The 17,285-nt window shown below is 36.2% G+C and overlaps 1 protein-coding gene across 4 annotated transcripts in view; it reads left to right on the forward strand.

Annotated features, from left to right (window-relative positions):
* The window catches only part of LOC123564489 (myoneurin-like), a 41,472-nt gene that overhangs the window by 13,764 nt on the left and 10,423 nt on the right, over window positions 1-17,285 (forward strand). For 2 of the 4 annotated variants that reach the window (XM_053537132.1, XM_053537133.1), the window contains exon 10: window positions 280-430. In XM_053537132.1, coding sequence (XP_053393107.1) covers window positions 280-430 — 151 coding nt within the window. Of the gene's footprint in view, window positions 1-279; window positions 431-960; window positions 6,025-11,303; window positions 16,056-17,285 lie in introns of those variants that run through there. The other 2 variants (XM_053537135.1, XM_053537134.1) reach the window with 2 other exon arrangements.

Here is a 17,285-nt window from a genome sequence, read left to right on the forward strand (position 1 = left end):
ATTTAAGTCTCCAGGGGAGGGTAATATGGTGATGGTATGCACAATCCCTTACGAGGTAACAAGTACTGGTCATAGTTCTAGGAAGTACTCATTGTATTGGATTGTGTTGGACATAGAGTGGTAAAACATCCTCTTCTGTTAGTGTAAACCTTCATATTGTAATACAGAAGTCTTTAGAAGGTATTTCTTGCAGTAAAACTTTCTTGATTGCCAAAGTTGATTGACATGAAATTGATGCCAGTTATGAAATGTCCATTAATGATGTGCACATTATTGTAGAGTGAAGGTGAAAACATCAGAAGAGGTACCAGTTAGCATTGAGAAGACTGTTTTAATGAGCTCAGATAACCTAGAGAGTCTAGCTGTACTGCTGATACAAGAACTGGATGAGATGGCTGGTGGTCTCCTTACAAAGGAAAAGCTGATACAGGTATGATACCATAATATTTCAAAACATCAGTTTAAACAATGAAATTTTGTAGAATTCTGTAACAAGTGGGGTATCTGTTACACAGAGATTGGTTTTGAAATACCTTGATTTATTTTTGCGTATGTTGCATTTTCCTTAAAAGCATATGGAACTTATTCTGTAAAATTTCATTGTATAGTTTTAAATAGTAAAGTTTCTTCTTTGCGACAAAAATGGTCCTACTTCTAAATAATGGGAGACATTTTTGCATTGTAATATCCTGAAAACATAAGTTTCGGTCTACTGTGCTTTTTAATGACAACAACTGTTGATGGTATTTCAAAAGTGAACTCTGTGTGGAGTTTGCCATGCTTTTTCAGATATTTATGCAAAATTTCATTGTTAAAAACTTAACCTGTTGAAACAGCTTGTGTTCTACAAAGGTCATGAAAAGCACAGTATGCCAGAAACAAAAGCATCAAACTCAATGATACAGTCATTGGAGTTTGTTTCGTGTATTTTCACCAACTTAAGTAAAGCAGCCATTTCAGGTGACAGTTTGTCTGGAGGAAGAAAATGCGGATACTAAGGTCACTGTAGAAGTAGAAGGTGTTGGTTTTGATAAAGTAAAGAATGAGGATATGGATGACTCTGACATGGAATATCTTGACCTCGATGCTCAAGCGGAAGATGAAGAAGAAAATAGTTTTATGGACGAGACAGATCCAGACTTTGATCCAAATGTTATTTCTACTGTGAAAACACCAAAGCTGGCAGCTGGAATTAAGGCTGGATCTAAAGATTTCCCGAACTCACTTCCTAATTCAGGTCTTAAAAGAAAGAAGAAAAGCAAAAAGCCGTTGTCTGAGACAATGCCAACCCCTTGTGAACATTGTGGAGTACATTTAGCAGGGAAAAGTAATCTTAAATCTCATATAAGACGTGTTCACTTAAAGCAGAAAGATAAAAAATGCACTATTTGTGGAAAAGGGTTTTGGTCAGGAACTGCTCGAGAAAGTCATATGCTTTCTGTGCATACAAGAAGATGTGAAGCATGCCAAGAGTATGTTGTGGAGTCAGTGCCATGGAACTCTGGTATGGATATGAGGATGAAGAGAGATGTTATCTGCACTTGTGGTGCCATTGTTAGCATTTACAGCACATTTGGGCGCAAAAGACAGTATCTCCGCGACGATGAACCAGACGAGGATGGCAACCTGCCAGAACCAGAGTCCAGAAGGAAGTCGAACACAGGGACCAAGTATGCTTGTGGTACATGTGGTAAATTGTTCATGAAAAAATCAAACTGTGAACGCCATTCCCGTGCACATACAGACTACAAAGGTATAGAGTGTGAATTGTGTGGCAGTCAGTTCTCGTATGAATCATCTCTGAAGAAGCATCTGCAGACGGAACATGGTATAACTAAACATGTTTGTGAAATCTGTGGAAAGAACTATAGTAATGAAACAGCTTTAAAGGTTCATTATGTAAAATATCATGCTCAGGAGAACTTGACAATAGGAGAGAATGTTGTCATGATAGTGAAGGAGAAAGGAAATGACACAGCTGACCTGGAGCAGCAGATGGAGGAGATAATGGAAGGTGAGGACGAGGGCGAAGAAGAACAGCACAATGGACAGATAACTCAGTTAGGAGAGGGGACAAGTCTAGTTGTAAGTGAGAGCGGACAGGTGGTAGTTACTCGGGGAGAGGGAGGTCAGATGACACTGACCACAGAAGAGGGTCACCCTGTAGGAGATTCAGAGGCAGCTCGAATAGTTCAGCAGGTTATACATGATGGACAGGTTGTAGCACAGGAAGGAAATATGTCTATAATTATAAAACAATTACCAGTGGATGAAATGGAATAAGCAGGAAAATCCAGAAATGATATAGATTGAAAATGCATGCAGATAATATTATAAAATAACGGTTGAAAAGTGTTTGTATGTTAAGTCTTTCTATTGAACCTTTGAAAATGGAATTATGTTGTTTGTTTGTTTTTTGTCAATTTATATTTAAGTTATTATTTGTTAACAGCAGTGTTTGATTGACAACAACATAGTAACAAACTGACAATGATCAGGTTTACAATATCATTGGACTGTGTATATGTATATAAAGATGGTAGTTTTAGTTAATGAATATATTTAATTCATTTAGGATATTATGTACATTTGATGATAAGACTTCCGCTTTGGAAATAAAATGCTGCACTTGTACTTAAATGCAGTCTTTGGCTTGTCTTCCTCACTGAGACAATTTTTTTTTTTTTAGCTCACCTGTCATGTAGTGACAAGGTGAGCTTTTGTGATCATCCGTCGTCCGTCCGTCCGTCTCGTGCGTCCGTCCGTCAACAATTTCTTGTCTGCACAATAATGGTTTCATTTATGATTTTATTTTAACTAAACTTGCACACAACTTGTATCACCATAAGAACTCGGTTCCTTTCTTGAACCGGCCAGATCCCATTACAGGTTCCAGAGTTATGGCCCCTGAAAGGGCCAAAATTAGCTATTTCGACATTGTCTGCACAATAGCAGCTTTATTTATAATTTGATTTTTACCAAACTGGCACACAACTTGTATCACCATAAGATCTCGAATCCTTTCTTGAACTGGTCAGATTCCATTATGGGTTCCAGAGTTATGGCCCCTGAAAGGGCCAGAATTAGCTATTTTGACCTTGTCTGCACAATAGCAGCTTCATTTATGATTTGATTTTAACCAAACTTGCACACAACTTGTATCACCATATGTTCTTGGTTCCTTTCTTGAACTGGCCAGATTTCTTTATAGGTTCCAGAGTGATGGCCCCTGAAAGGGCCAGAATTAGCTATTTTGACATTGTCTGCACAATAGCAGCTTCATTTATGATTTGATTTTAACGAAACATGCACAAAACTTGTATCACCACAAGATCTTGGTTCCTTTCTTGAACTGGCCAGATTCCTTCATGGGTTCCAGAGTTATGGCCCCTTAAAGGTCCAAAATTGGCTGTTTTGGCTTTTGCAGCCATATAGAGACTTCATTTATGGTTTGATTTGATACAAACTTCCAAAATATCTTCAACAACAATAAATCTTGGATTCCATGACAAATCAGATCCATTCATAGGTTCCAGAGTTATTTTATATCTGATTACCTCCCCTGATTGTAATCAAAATGAATTTATATCAGTAAGTACTTATAGGACTTATTTGAAATTTCATTATTGTCATTAGTTGGACTGAGCCAATCAGGGTAGATAACTATGGACTGATTTTATGTCAAATTACCTTCCTTTATTTCAAATTAAAATGGGTATATCTCTGTAACTAATGAAGATACTGATCTGAAATTTCATTTATGTCAACAGATTTATTTGGCAGATCCTTCTTTTGTTAACTTACAATCATTTTTTTTTAATTACTTCCCTTTAACGTTACTATAAATAGCTTGTTTTTAGGAACATTTTTATTATTGGCCGTATGGAAAAACCAAGACCACTTTTATGTGGTACAACATGGATGGTACCTCCAATTTTTATGTGTATTTTGACATAAATCTACCTTGTAAGAATTTTTTTTCTTTTTATACCCCCCCCCCCCGCAAACATGTTTGAGGGGGGTATATAGGAGTCAGTTTTGTCGCGTCCCGTCCCGAAATCTATTATCTCAGTTATTACCAAATGGATTTGATTCAAACTTAAAATACATGTTCCACCTTATCACCCACATCATGTGACACAAGGTGCATAACTCTTGACACCAAGTTTTCATGAATTATGTCCCCTTTTACTTAGAATTTAAGGTTAATTTTGTTGTATTTTCACTATATCTCAGTTATTACTAAATGGATTTGATTCAAACTTAAAATAGATGTTCCACCTCATCACCCACATCATGTGACACAAGGTGCATAACTCTGACACCAAGTTTTCATGAATTATGCCCCCTTTTACTTAGAATTTAAGGTTAATTTTGTTGTATTTTCACTATATCTCAGTTATTACTAAATGAATTTGATTAAAACTTAAAATAGTTGTTCCACCTCATCATCAAGATGATGTGACATAAGGTGCTTAACTCTGACGTAAATTTTTTATGAATTATGTCCCCTTTTACTTTAAATTTAAGGTTGATTTTGATGTATTTTCACTATATCTCAATTATTACAAAATGGATTTGATTCAAACTTAAAATAGATGTTCCACCTCATCACCCACATCATGTGACACAAGGTGCATAACTGACACCAATTTTTCATGAATTATGCCCCTTTTTACTTAGAATTTAAGGTTAATTTTGATGTATTTTCACTATATCTCAGTTACTACTGAATGGATTTGATTCAGACTTAAAATAGATGTTCCACCTCATCACCCACATCATGTGACACAAGGTGCATAACTCTGACACTAATTTTTCTTGAATTGTGTCCCCTTTTACCTAGAATTTAAGGTTAAATTTGATGTATTTTCACTATATCTCATTCTGATTGGCTTAGAGCCAAAGGGAAGTAACCTTTTTTAACTTTTGTACTGAGTTTCTTCCCCTTAAATTTCAGGAATAAGTCTATTTTTAGAAATCCTACTTTTAGATTTTCAATATTTTAGGTATTTTTCTAACTTTTTTATTATAAGTCCTATGTAAAAAGTAAAAACATCTTTCTGTGGTAACATGGGTCGGTAAGACACTTTTTTGTATTCACTTTTAGTGTATCTCTAATATTAGAGATTTATTATATTTACTAGTATTACTATACTAGTATTATACTAGTATTATACTAGTATTACTTATATGTGGAAGCCCAGGATGAAGTACTCCAAAGTATTTTTAAGATTTCTTATGGTTGCCATTCTTCTGTGACAAGACCGTATGGTGGGGGTATGAGTCACTCCTGTGACAGTTCTAGCTGGTTTAATTTCTTCCCTTTGTTGTTCCTGTCCTTTGGACTTAGATATTTTTTCTGAGGACCTTCTTGGTCCTCAAGTGCAATGATAACAGGTGAGCGATATAGGGCCATCATGGCCCTCTTGTTACTTTAGTTACATATGAGGAAATTTTTGAAAACAGAATTCACCATTATAGTAAAAAATCACCAAATTATAATAACATACATAATTAGGATTGATAAACAGTTTGAGTATGTTGCCTCATTCCTTTGAAGAGGATTTCATATAAGCACTCCAAACTTTTTGCTAGTTTAAGAAATTTCACCTCAAAATATATATTTTGTATATTGGATTGCAAAAGAATGTAGATAAATTAACACCACATGATAAAAATTGGCAAACTCGAGTCTGCCCAATACATGAAATATGCACACTATATAAAAACATCAATCAATGCATACTTTGTAAAATTATTGTCATTGAATGCATATTTACCATGTTTACTGAAGATTGAAAGTTGAAAGAAATGAAAATTGCCATCATTTCCATTACATTGTTTGCACTTGCATTTTTCATTTTTCACAAGCATTATGTGATGCAAGCTTAAATTCTAGTACAGGCTGTATCAGAAGATATTTGTAATGTTTTGTACACATCTTATGAAGAGGTATCTTGTCTCTGTTTTAATGTGTAAATGTTTGTAATTTTGATTTAAATATATTAAATATAAACATAATGTCATTTTTCTGTTTTTATTTTCCATTGATTAAAAGCGACTGTAGACTAATCCCCCCAATCTGTGGCTAAATATGAAATTATTTTAAAATTCCTTTTGATTTATCCATGTTTTCTTGAAATAGGATTATTTCGTTGCAAATGAGTAGATACTGGCCACAAAAATGATTGTATAATCAAAAATTATTTCAGCTTGTTTAAATGTAATTTGCTCGACTATTCGTAGAATAGTCTGAGCTATTCTGCTCACCCTGGTGTCGGCGTTAGCAATACCTAGTCGAGCATTGGCTGTCTTGCAGACAGCACTTGTTTAAGAAACAGCCTTGAAATTTGGATGACATGTACAGTTTTGTACACCGATCTTAAAACTTGATTTTCAGTTACCATGAATGTGACCTACTGACCTACCTTCTTAATATTTTAGCATCAGTTTGCCATTTGAAACATGTGGCTCAGATTACTCAGGTGAGTTATCCAGGGTCATCATGACCCTCTTGTATGCTAGATTTAGATGCAACTTGGCTTATGACAAAAATGGAACATTTGGGATTTTGCTGTGTAAGATTTGAGACTGGAGCATGTGAATGAATGTTGCATACTCATCTTCAATTCAGATGTTTTTGGGGTGAGCTATTGTGACCAGTCATTGTCTGGTGTGCGGCGTCTGTCAACATTTGCCTTGTGAACACTCTAGAGGTCACAGTTTTGACTCAATATTTATGATCAGAATGTTTGTCTTGATGACCTCTAGGTCACGTTCAAAACTGGGTCATGTGGGGTCAAAAACTAGGTCAGTAGGTCAGATGAAAGGAAAAGCTTGTGAACACTCTAGAGGCAACAGTTGTGTCTCAGTCTTTATGAAACTTGGTAAGAGTGTTTGTCTTGATGATTTCCAGGTCAAGTTCGAAACCGGGTCATTTAGGGTCAAAAACTAGGTCAGATGGCCAGATGAAAGGAAAAGCTTGTGAACATTAGAGGCCACAGTTGTGACTCAATTTTTAGCTCACCTGTCACAAAGTGACAAGGTGAGCTTTTGTGATCGCGCGATGTCCATCATCCGTCCGTGCGTCCGTAAACTTTTGCTTGTGACCACTCTAGAGGTCACATTTTTCATGGGATCTTTATGAAAGTTGGTCAGAATGTTCATCTTGATGATATCTAGGTCAAGTTCGAAACTGGGTCACGTGCCATCAAAAACTAGGTCAGTAGGTCTAAAAATAGAAAAACCTTGTGACCTCTCTAGAGGCCATATATTTCATAAGATCTTCATGAAAATTGGTCAGAATGTTCACCTTGATGATATCTAGGTCAAGTTCGAAACTGGGTCACGTGGGTTCAAAAACTAGGTCAGTAGGTCTAAAAATAGAAAAACCTTGTGACCTCTCTAGAGGCCATATTTTTCATGAGATCTTCATGAATATTGGTCAGAATGTTTACCTTGATGATATCTAGGTCAAGTTTGAAAGTGGGTCATGTAGGTTCAAAAACTAGGTCATTAGGTCTAAAAATAGAAAAACCTTGTTACCTCTCTAGAGGCCATATTTCTCAATGGATCTTCATGAAAATTGGTCAGAATGTTCACCTTGATGATATCTAGGTCAAGTTCGAAACTGGGTCACGTGGGGTTAAAAACTAGGTCAGTAGATCTAAAAATAGAAAAACCTTGTGACCTCTCTAGAGGCCATATTTTTCATGAGATCTTCATGAATATTGGTCAGAATGTTCACCTTGATGATATCTAGGTCAAGTTCGAAACTGGGTCATGTGGGGTCAAAAACTAGGTCAGTAGATCTAAAAATAGAAAACCTTTTGACCTCTCTAGAGGCCATATTTCTCAATGGATCTTCATGAAAATTGGTCAGAATGTTCACCTTGATGATATCTAGGTCAAGTTCGAAACTGGGTCACGTGGGTTCAAAAACTAGGTCAGTAGGTCTAAAAATAGAAAACCTTGTGACCTCTCTAGAGGCCATATTTCTCAATGGATCTTCATGAAAATTGGTCAGAATGTTCACCTTGATGATATCTAGGTCAAGTTCGAAACTGGGTCACGTGCGGTCAAAAACTAGGTCAGTAGGTCTAAAAATAGGAAAACCTTGTGACCTCTCTAGAGGCGATATTTTTCAATGGATCTTCATGAAAATTGGTCAGAGTGTTTACCTTGAAGATATCTAGGTCAAGTTCGAAACTGGGTCACGTGGGGTTAAAAACTAGGTCAGTAGGTCGAAAAATAGAAAAACCTTGTGACCTCTCTAGAGGCCATATTTTTCACGAGATCTTCATGAAAATTGGTGAGAATGTTCACCTTGATAATATCTAGGTCAAGTTTTAAAGTGGGTCACGTGCCTTCAAAAACTAGGCCATTAGGTCAAATAATAGAAAAACCTTGTGACCTCTCTAGAGGCCATATTTTTCAATAGATCTTCATGAAAATTGGTCAGAATTTTTTATCTTGATGATATCTAGGTCACATGTGCTCAAAAACTAGGTCACTATGTCAAATAATAGAAATAATGACGTCATACTCAGTTCAACACTGGGTCATGTGGGGATAGGTGAGCGATTCAGGACCATCATGGTCCTCTTGTTATGAAACTTGTTCAGAATGTTTGTCTTGATAATCCTTAGGTAAATTTCAAATCTAGGTCATGTGGGGTCAGAAACTAGGTCACCCGGTCAGATCGAAGGAAAAGCTTGTGAACACTCTAGAGGCCACAGTTGTGACCCAGTTTTTATGAAACTTGGTCAGAGTGTTTGTCTTGATGATTTCTAGGTCAAGTTCGAAACTGGGTCATGTTGGGTCAAAAACTAGGTCTCCTGGTCAAATCCAAGGAAAAGCTTGTTAACACTCTTAGAGGCCACAGTTGTTATCGTGTCTTTATGAAACTTTGTTAGAATGTTTGTCTTTATGATCTCCAGGTCAAGTTTGAAACTGGGTCATGTGGGTCTAAAACTATGTCACTAGGCCAGATCAACTCTGGTGAGCGATCTTGTTTTTTTTTTTTTTTGTGTGTGTTTTTTTTAAAATTATATTTTGGGGTTCTGTTCAGTTTAAAGACAATTTTAACTTGTATGGTTATTTTCGAGTCTCATTGTAGAGGCATACACCAGGTGGCCCTTAGAGTTTTGTTTTGTACAGACTTGATCTTCAGAACATGGTCACACTAGTTAAGCTGTTTAAAGCAAGTGCTTGGAGCAAATCTTTGGTTAAATATAGCACTGTCCTGTATAATATCAAAAGAATATTAAAATAGAATTGGATGACATTGAAGAGCTGATATAACATGAATGAAGGTTATTCAACAGAAGAGGATCCATAAAAAACTTAGGTAAGGACAGCATGTAGCAATGAAATTGTACATTATGCTCAACTGGTTTGAAATACTTGAAAAAATTTGGACTATATCACTTTCAAAATTGAAACTTACATATTGTTCTTGTGTTAATAGTAAGGAGTGTGTAAATAAATAAAGCATTACTGTGCTTTTCAGGACCTTTGTAGAGTTAGTTTTTGTCCAGTGTGTATGAAAATTGGCCATTGGTCATGAAACCGAATTTTATTTATTTGAGAAAATTCTATATATTTCATTAATATGTTCCTTTGTTCTGGCTGAAAAACAACAGTCTACAGAAGTACTGAAAAGGACAGTGTGTTAGTGTTTAATGACATACCAGTACAAGACCCATGCCGAGCAGGGTCTTTCTATACTGTGTGATGCTTTTATATGAAAACAATACTGTTTGTGGTTCATTTTGAGCTTCTTTGAAGGCTCAGTGTCCACCATCAATACTTTCTGTTAATACTCTGGAGATCATTGAAGCTTGGTCAGATTTGTTCCTTCAATACATTCTCAAATGAATTGTTTACGGGATCTTCCCGGGTCAAAAACTAGGCCACTGGGTCAGTTAATAGGAAAACCTTGTTTTAAAAACACAACTATAGAGACCACACTTTTCTTCACATCTTTATAAAACATTGTCAGAGTGTTTGTCTATGCAATCTAGATCAGATTTGAAACTGTGTTACCTGAGGCCTTAACTAGGTCTAGGTCAGATCATAGAAAATTCTTGTTAACACTCATTCTCTTCTTAATCGTCATAAAAGTTTGTAGGAATGTTTGTCTCTGTGACATCTATGTCAAAATATAGAAAGACCTAGTTAACACTGAACGGGCACGTTCACACTGATCATCATGATACTTTATCAGAATGTTTGCCTGTTTAAAATTTAGGATAAGAACTAGGTCACAGGGTCAAATCATTGAAAAACTTGGTTTATGATTAGTCTGATTTATATTATTGTCATGAAATTTGGTCAATGTTGGTCTCTATGAAATCAAAATAATATAGAAGAAATGTTCCTTTGGTGACCCTATACAAAGCTTGTTCAAATTATTCCAGTTTGTGGAAAACATGGCCAGCAGTGGGGGTAGTCACATTTTCATACATGTTTACAGTCATTCCAATATTCTTATAATGGATACCGGTACCTGTCCAAAAATGCTGAGCCTGTTTCAAAATAATTTCACGGACATTGTCTGCTCGAAATTCTGTACTCAAATTGTTCATGCAATCTGTTAGACTGTAATCTTGTGATCAATCAGTCATCATGGCCTGCTTGTTGATGTTTGAAAATTTAATTACATACTGATCACACTTTAAGGAAATGTAAGATTTTGATCTTTTAAAATTACCTTCAGAAGTAACAAGTCCTGACAAGCCAGATGATTTTGTCAGACAGGCATAGTTCATTTCAGATTTTATTCACTTTCATTGACATTTATTGTTGCAATGGTTTCTGGTTAGTTCAGTAGGGAAGGTCTCTGGATTTCCAGGACTACACTCTGTGACAGTATGAGAGAAGGTAATGCATGTATGTCATGAGTCATTCATCCCATCACATGTGATTCATGTTCAGAAGACATTTCCATTTGAAAAACGAGTTAGTGCTGGTATTGAAACACAAAAAAAGTTACCTTACCACTGTATTTAACCCTTGTCATGCTGAACATTATATATTCTGCCTTTGCGACCAGTGTAGATCATGATCAGCACAGTCTGATCATGTTCTGTACTGTTTGCTTTAATCAGTATATTTTTGGTAATCACCCCTTTTAACACTTAATGGTACTGTCCAAATTGAAAGTTCATTATGGAAATTCAGCAGGGTAAGGGTTAAATACATGTATTGTAAAATGCCATTAAAGTTCTGTAAGCTCAAACATTTAACCTAATTGCACAATAGAATGCTGTAACTTTTGGAACTTTCCTTTATTTCAGGTCATAGTCTACATTAATGAGTACAGTGACCTCTTTGATACCATACATGTGGAATTGAATGGAGTTGGAAAAAAATGTACTGAAGACCCAGACTTCAGCTTAAAATCTGATCTGTTGGACAATTGTTATGGAGACAGTGATATGGAGGAAATTCTTCCAGAACAGACTGTTGACACTTTAAAATTCTTGATGGAGGCGGCTGTAAAAAACAAACCTGCTCCTGTCAAATTGAAAAAACGACCAAAGAAGAAAAGACCTTTGTCAAAAATCACACCATTTCCGTGTGAGCATTGTGGCAAAACTTTGATAGGTAGAGGAAATCTTGTGGCACATATTAAAAGAATACATTACAGACAAAAGGACCACAAATGTAGTGTTTGTCCAAAGGCTTTCAATACGAGTTCTGCACTAGAGAGTCACATGCTAGCTGTTCATACACGTAGATGTGAGGCCTGTCAGGAATATGTGATAGAGTCTGTTCCTTGGCCAGAAGGAATGGACATGAAAACTAAACGACAAGTCACATGCGTGTGTGGAGAGATTGTAGACATTTACTGTCATTTTGGACGCAGGAGAATGTATGAAGATGATGATGAGGAAGAGAAAAAAAACAAACGTAGATATAACGACCAAACAAAATACGCTTGTCAACACTGTGGTAAACTGTTTACTAGGAAGTCTCATTGTGTACGTCACACAAAAATGCACACAGGAGTACGAGATATTCACTGTCAGTACTGTCCAGAAACTTTTAGATATGAAGTGTCCCTGAAAAAACATCTCCAGTCTGAACACAAAATATTTAAAGATTTCGTTTGCAAAGTTTGCAAACAGAAATTTGCAACTGGCAGAGAATTGGAAAAGCATGACAGAGAGAATCATAGAGAAGACTCTACAGCAGCTGCAGAGACCACAGATAAGTTAAATGTTCAGCCAAATACAGCAGTGACTGTGATCACTAGAGAGATGCCAGCACTAACACAGAAAGTTATAACTGTTCCAGCCGAGTCCGGAGCAAATTTACGCAGTTTCACAGAAGCATGTCAGAAGGAAGCAGCTGGACACAGTCAGTCAGGGATGACTTTACCCAGTCTGCAGACAATGCAGGGAGCCAGTCGAAAAGCACAAGAATCAGAGGTTTCTATGACAGCAGTGAGTGAACAATCTCTCGACAAAGCTACGTATGAGATTGTGCAACAAGCATTACAAGGAGAGCAGTTCTCTGGAGGAAACACCATCATTATTAGGACTGTACATGATTAATTTGTCAGCCTTGTACATTTGTATTTCTTTTTCTTGCAGTTTTGCCAGTTTTTAGCTCCTCTGAGCAATGCTATGGTTAGCTATTGTGATCACGCTGTGTCTGTCATGCTTGCATCCGTCGTCAACAATTGTGTTTAAAAGACATCTCCAAAAACACTGAATGGATTTTGATGAAACTTGGCATGGATGTTCCTTGGATGGTCCTCTGCCAAAGTTGTTCAAATGGTCCTGCTTGGTTGCACATAGGGGCTGCCAGAGCAAAAAAAATAGAAAAGTCTTCGAACGACATCTCCTCCTAAACAGATGGTCCAAATTTGAAATAATTTCACGCAAATGATCCTTATGTCACACTCTACCAAGATTGTTCAAATTATACTGAAATTATACCGATTCGTCAAAAAACATGGCTGCCAGGGGACGTAGTCACTTTTCCCTATATATGTAGAGAGAGTGGAAATTTAAAATATCTTCTTGTGTGGAACTGCAGGCCCGATTTTAGAATAATTTTACACAAATGGTCCTTGTATGACCCTCTGCCAAGATTGTTCAAATTATTTTGATTCCCCAAAAAACATGGCTGCCAGGGGGCATGGTCACTTTTCCCTTTATGTATATAGTAGAAATTTTCTTATATAAAACAAATGGCCTGATTTTAAAATAACTTCACACAAATTGTCTTTGTATGACCTTCTGCAAATAGTGTTCAAATTTTTCTGATTTGTCAAAAAACATAGCTGCCAGAGTACATGGTCACTTTTCACCAACAATTTCTTTAACAACATCTTCAAAACCACTGAATGGATTTTAATGAAACTTTACACAAATGATCTCTTTGTAGCCCTCTTTCAAAATTGTTGAAATGGTTCCGGTTCATTGAACATATGGGTCTTTTTGGTTAAAAATAGGTTTTCAGCTATCAAACTTTAAAAATCCTTTCTTCTAGAGCTTTGATATTTAGAATGTGATACAAGAGTTTGACTCTCCTCCATAAAAGAAACTTTGAAAATCTTCTCTAAATCAATAATAGCTAGAGCCTTGATATTTCGCGTGTGATATCAGATTTGTAATGTCTACCGCAATTGTTCAAATTATTGCCCTAGGTTCAAAAATATGTGTGACATGTATATAATATAAGCTAACATAGAAGAAACCCAACTCTGTACTTATACAAACACACTTGAAGCCTTGTACACAGGTGAGCACTATAGGGTCAATGACCCTCCTGTTTTCTTCAATATTTCTCTGTGTTTTAACAAACTTTTTTGCCTCAGTTCACTTATATTTTTTGATGTGTGTGATACATAGAAACATAAATACAATAGCCCTAGTTGGAAGTATTACGGTTTACACAATACATACCGAGATGAAAAGATAAAAAAATCAAGATAGAGTCTATTAGCAAATGAAATTTCATCAAATTTATTAAGCTATTTTCAACAATTTTTACATTCAGAAGTTTTTTAGTATGAACATCTCAAATGTATTAAACTCATTCAGCTTAACTGCCTACTCTACAACCAGCAGAACTAAAAAAGAAAAACCATTTGAGCCATGCCATGAGAAAACCAACAAAGTGGCTTTGCGACCAGCATGGATCCAGACCAGCCTGCACATCCGTGCAGTCTGGTCAGGATCCATGCTTTCGCTTTCAAAGCCTATTGCAATTAGAGAAACTGTTAGCGTACAGCATGGATCCTGACCAGACTGTGCGGATGCACAGGCTGGTCTTGATCAATGCTGGTGGCAAAGCCACTATGTTGGTTTTCTCATGGCGCGGCTCAATTAAAGACCTTATTGAACTTGAAAAAAACGGACTGAAAATCCTCCTTGCAATGATGCAAAGATCTTTCTCAAATTCTCCTTGCAATGATGCAAAGATCTTTCTCAAATTCTCCTTGCAATGATGCAAAGATCTTTCTCAAATCCTCCTTGCAATGATCCAAAGATCTTTTTCAAATTCATTTTAATTGCATTATTTGACTGCATCAGAGCCAACAACTGTAAAACAACTTGGTTGCATGAACTGCTTGATAGATGCAAACAACCCTCTCAGTTGGACCTTTCTCACATGTTTTCGAATGGTTCCACTTTACTATAAATCAGGGCTGCCAGAGCTAATAAGAGAAGAAACAACTCGCAAACGACTTGATAAATATTCACAAAACTTTGTCAAAAGCATCCTTGCATGGACCTTTCTCAAGTTTGTTCATCATAGATCTGCTTTATATCTTTTAGGGGCCAACAGAGATAAAAATAGGAAGAAAGAACTTGAAATGTCTTGCCATGAAGTGCTTGTTTTCCCACCTTCCAAACGCTTTTGATTTTATGAAAATACATTAATGATAAGGAAATTGTAAGCAGAAACATTACATGGATTGAGGGATTTTTTCCTGTGTATACGTTACAAAATTAACATGGGTTGGCCTCCCAGTAAGAGGGGCCATGAAAACTGGGATCTGTTCGGGTGAGCAAATTGTTTTCTGTTTGTATCGTTTGTTATGTAGCAAGTCAGTTTTGTATTGAAGGAATGTATTTAAAAAAATTCTGTACCATGTCTTGTTAAAATTGTTGAATTTGAAGTTTTACCTTCTACTGTCTTTATTTATAGTTCTAATGTTTATGCAGATAAAAAGTTTTATATATACGTAGTGATCATTGTTGCAAGTTAAAGAAAAAGTCCTAAATGGTTTCAGGTTTTGTAGCAAAGTTCCTTAGCAGACATGCATTGGTCCAAAATATTTTGAGAAGTGTTGCAAAGTTATTTTGTTAAATAATCTCCGGTGGAAAATTATTGGAGTTAAAAGGAAAGACATTGTAGGGTTAAATATGATTTTAATGATAAGAAATGGGCGGATAACTGTGTGAAAAGTGTTATTTAGACTCTTTGAAATTGTCACATCCCTCAATTGAGGGATGTATTATAAGAATGTATCACTAGTTGAAGATGCAGTTGGAAATACTTGCCTCAAGGGGAACTGTTTAGTAGGTAACAAGACTCTTCAGCTACTGATTTCATTCATCAATTACAGCATGGGAGTCGTCTTACACCCTGGAGTGTAAGATGAGTTTTTCCAGCAGTGGCAAATACACAGAAAAAAACTGTCTGGCATGCAAGATATGGGATTTATATATTGTATGCATTTACCATCTCATTTGCAACTTTGTAAAAAGGCAGACTGAAATGAAATTACAACTGTTTAGGCTGACAACAAGATTTTATTTATATTATTCCCGCTATACAGATGCATGTTTTTTCTCACTTATTTGTCTCCATTCCAGGGAGAGAGAAAAAGAAAACAGCAGATTTAGAATTATAGATCCTACATATTCATGCTACATTTGTTTTCAAGGTATCTTGGTAAAATATACAGTTTCTTTGAAATTAATTATGTTTTGAATTGTTATCAGTTGATGATTAAAGTAACCTTTAAAATCATTTTTGCTTTGTGTGTAATTTTCTGATTATAACAATAAAATAACAAAAATGGATTAATTCTTCCTTGTTATAGCATACAGTCTCCTGACCAAAATCCTGATCACATCATTTTATAGAAAATCTCTTGATTTTTACTGTGACAAATCTTCATAGTAAAGCATATCACTTACGAGGCACAGTTATCAAGTTAAACTACTGTGCTATATCTAGTGTTAAACTACCATGCTATGTTTAGTGTTACACTACCGTGCTATGTCTAGTGTTTGATCTCTGGTAGTGACTGATGTCCCGGCTTGTCTGGCTTGTGTTCAGTTCTTGGCGGTACTTAAATTGGTACTGTTACCAGCAGTATTGCCAAAAAGCGGATGCTGTAGAGGTAAATATGACACCTAGCATGAGTTTGACTGAAAATAAGTTCCATCCATTCCAGGTGGGGACTTAATTGGTCATCTTACCATGAGAAATAAGAAATCTTTTACATGTTACTTCAGAAGTGATAGTTTTTCCCTGTCTATCCTAATTAACTTGAAAAAGTTAAATATCAGGAGAAATTTTGGATATAATCATTTTTGTGGTGCCCACTGGCAGTGAGCTTGACATACAGTCAAACCAGCTTAAGAGACCACCAGACTGTCCTGTATTGAGCAAAAAACCTGTGTTAAAAGACCATTAGTTTTAGGTCCATCTATAGTGCATTTCATGTAGATTGAACCTGTATTAAAAGATCATCTGTCTTATGAGACCACTTTTTTGCTCCCCCTTAAGTTGTCACAATCGTGGTTCAGTGTATGTGCGTGCGTCTGTTTGTCTGGGCTGTAACTTATCCATGGATCAAGGGATTCTTAAATAACTTGGCACAATTGTTTGCCTCAATGAGACAGTCTGTCAGGCATAAGTAGTTGAAAGGTCAATGTCACACTTAGGGGTCAAAGGTCAAAAGTTGATGCAGTTTCTCTTGTCTGGGCTGTAGCTTAGCCGTGGATGGAGGTGTTCTTAAATAACTTGGCAGAAATGTTTGCCGCAGTCATTTCTGTTGCTGTCAAATAGTATCATAAATGTTAGTCCTTTTGACAGTTGGCGGGCTTGACATGTTGCTACTGAGTGGGAATCTAGTGATTATTACAAATAACACCAGCTTCAAAACATTTATTGCAAGTGGTTTTGATGCGTATTCATGTAGGGGCAGTAAGGCTAAATAGTACCAGTTTTGCCACTTGATAATTATAATAATTTTCTCACATGGAGATAATAGTAGTTGGTCTCTAAGTTCTGTAGACAGTAAT

Source organism: Mercenaria mercenaria, chromosome 2 (genome assembly GCF_021730395.1).
Source record: "Mercenaria mercenaria strain notata chromosome 2, MADL_Memer_1, whole genome shotgun sequence".
In the NCBI taxonomy this organism is placed as follows: Eukaryota; Metazoa; Mollusca; class Bivalvia; order Venerida; family Veneridae; genus Mercenaria; species Mercenaria mercenaria.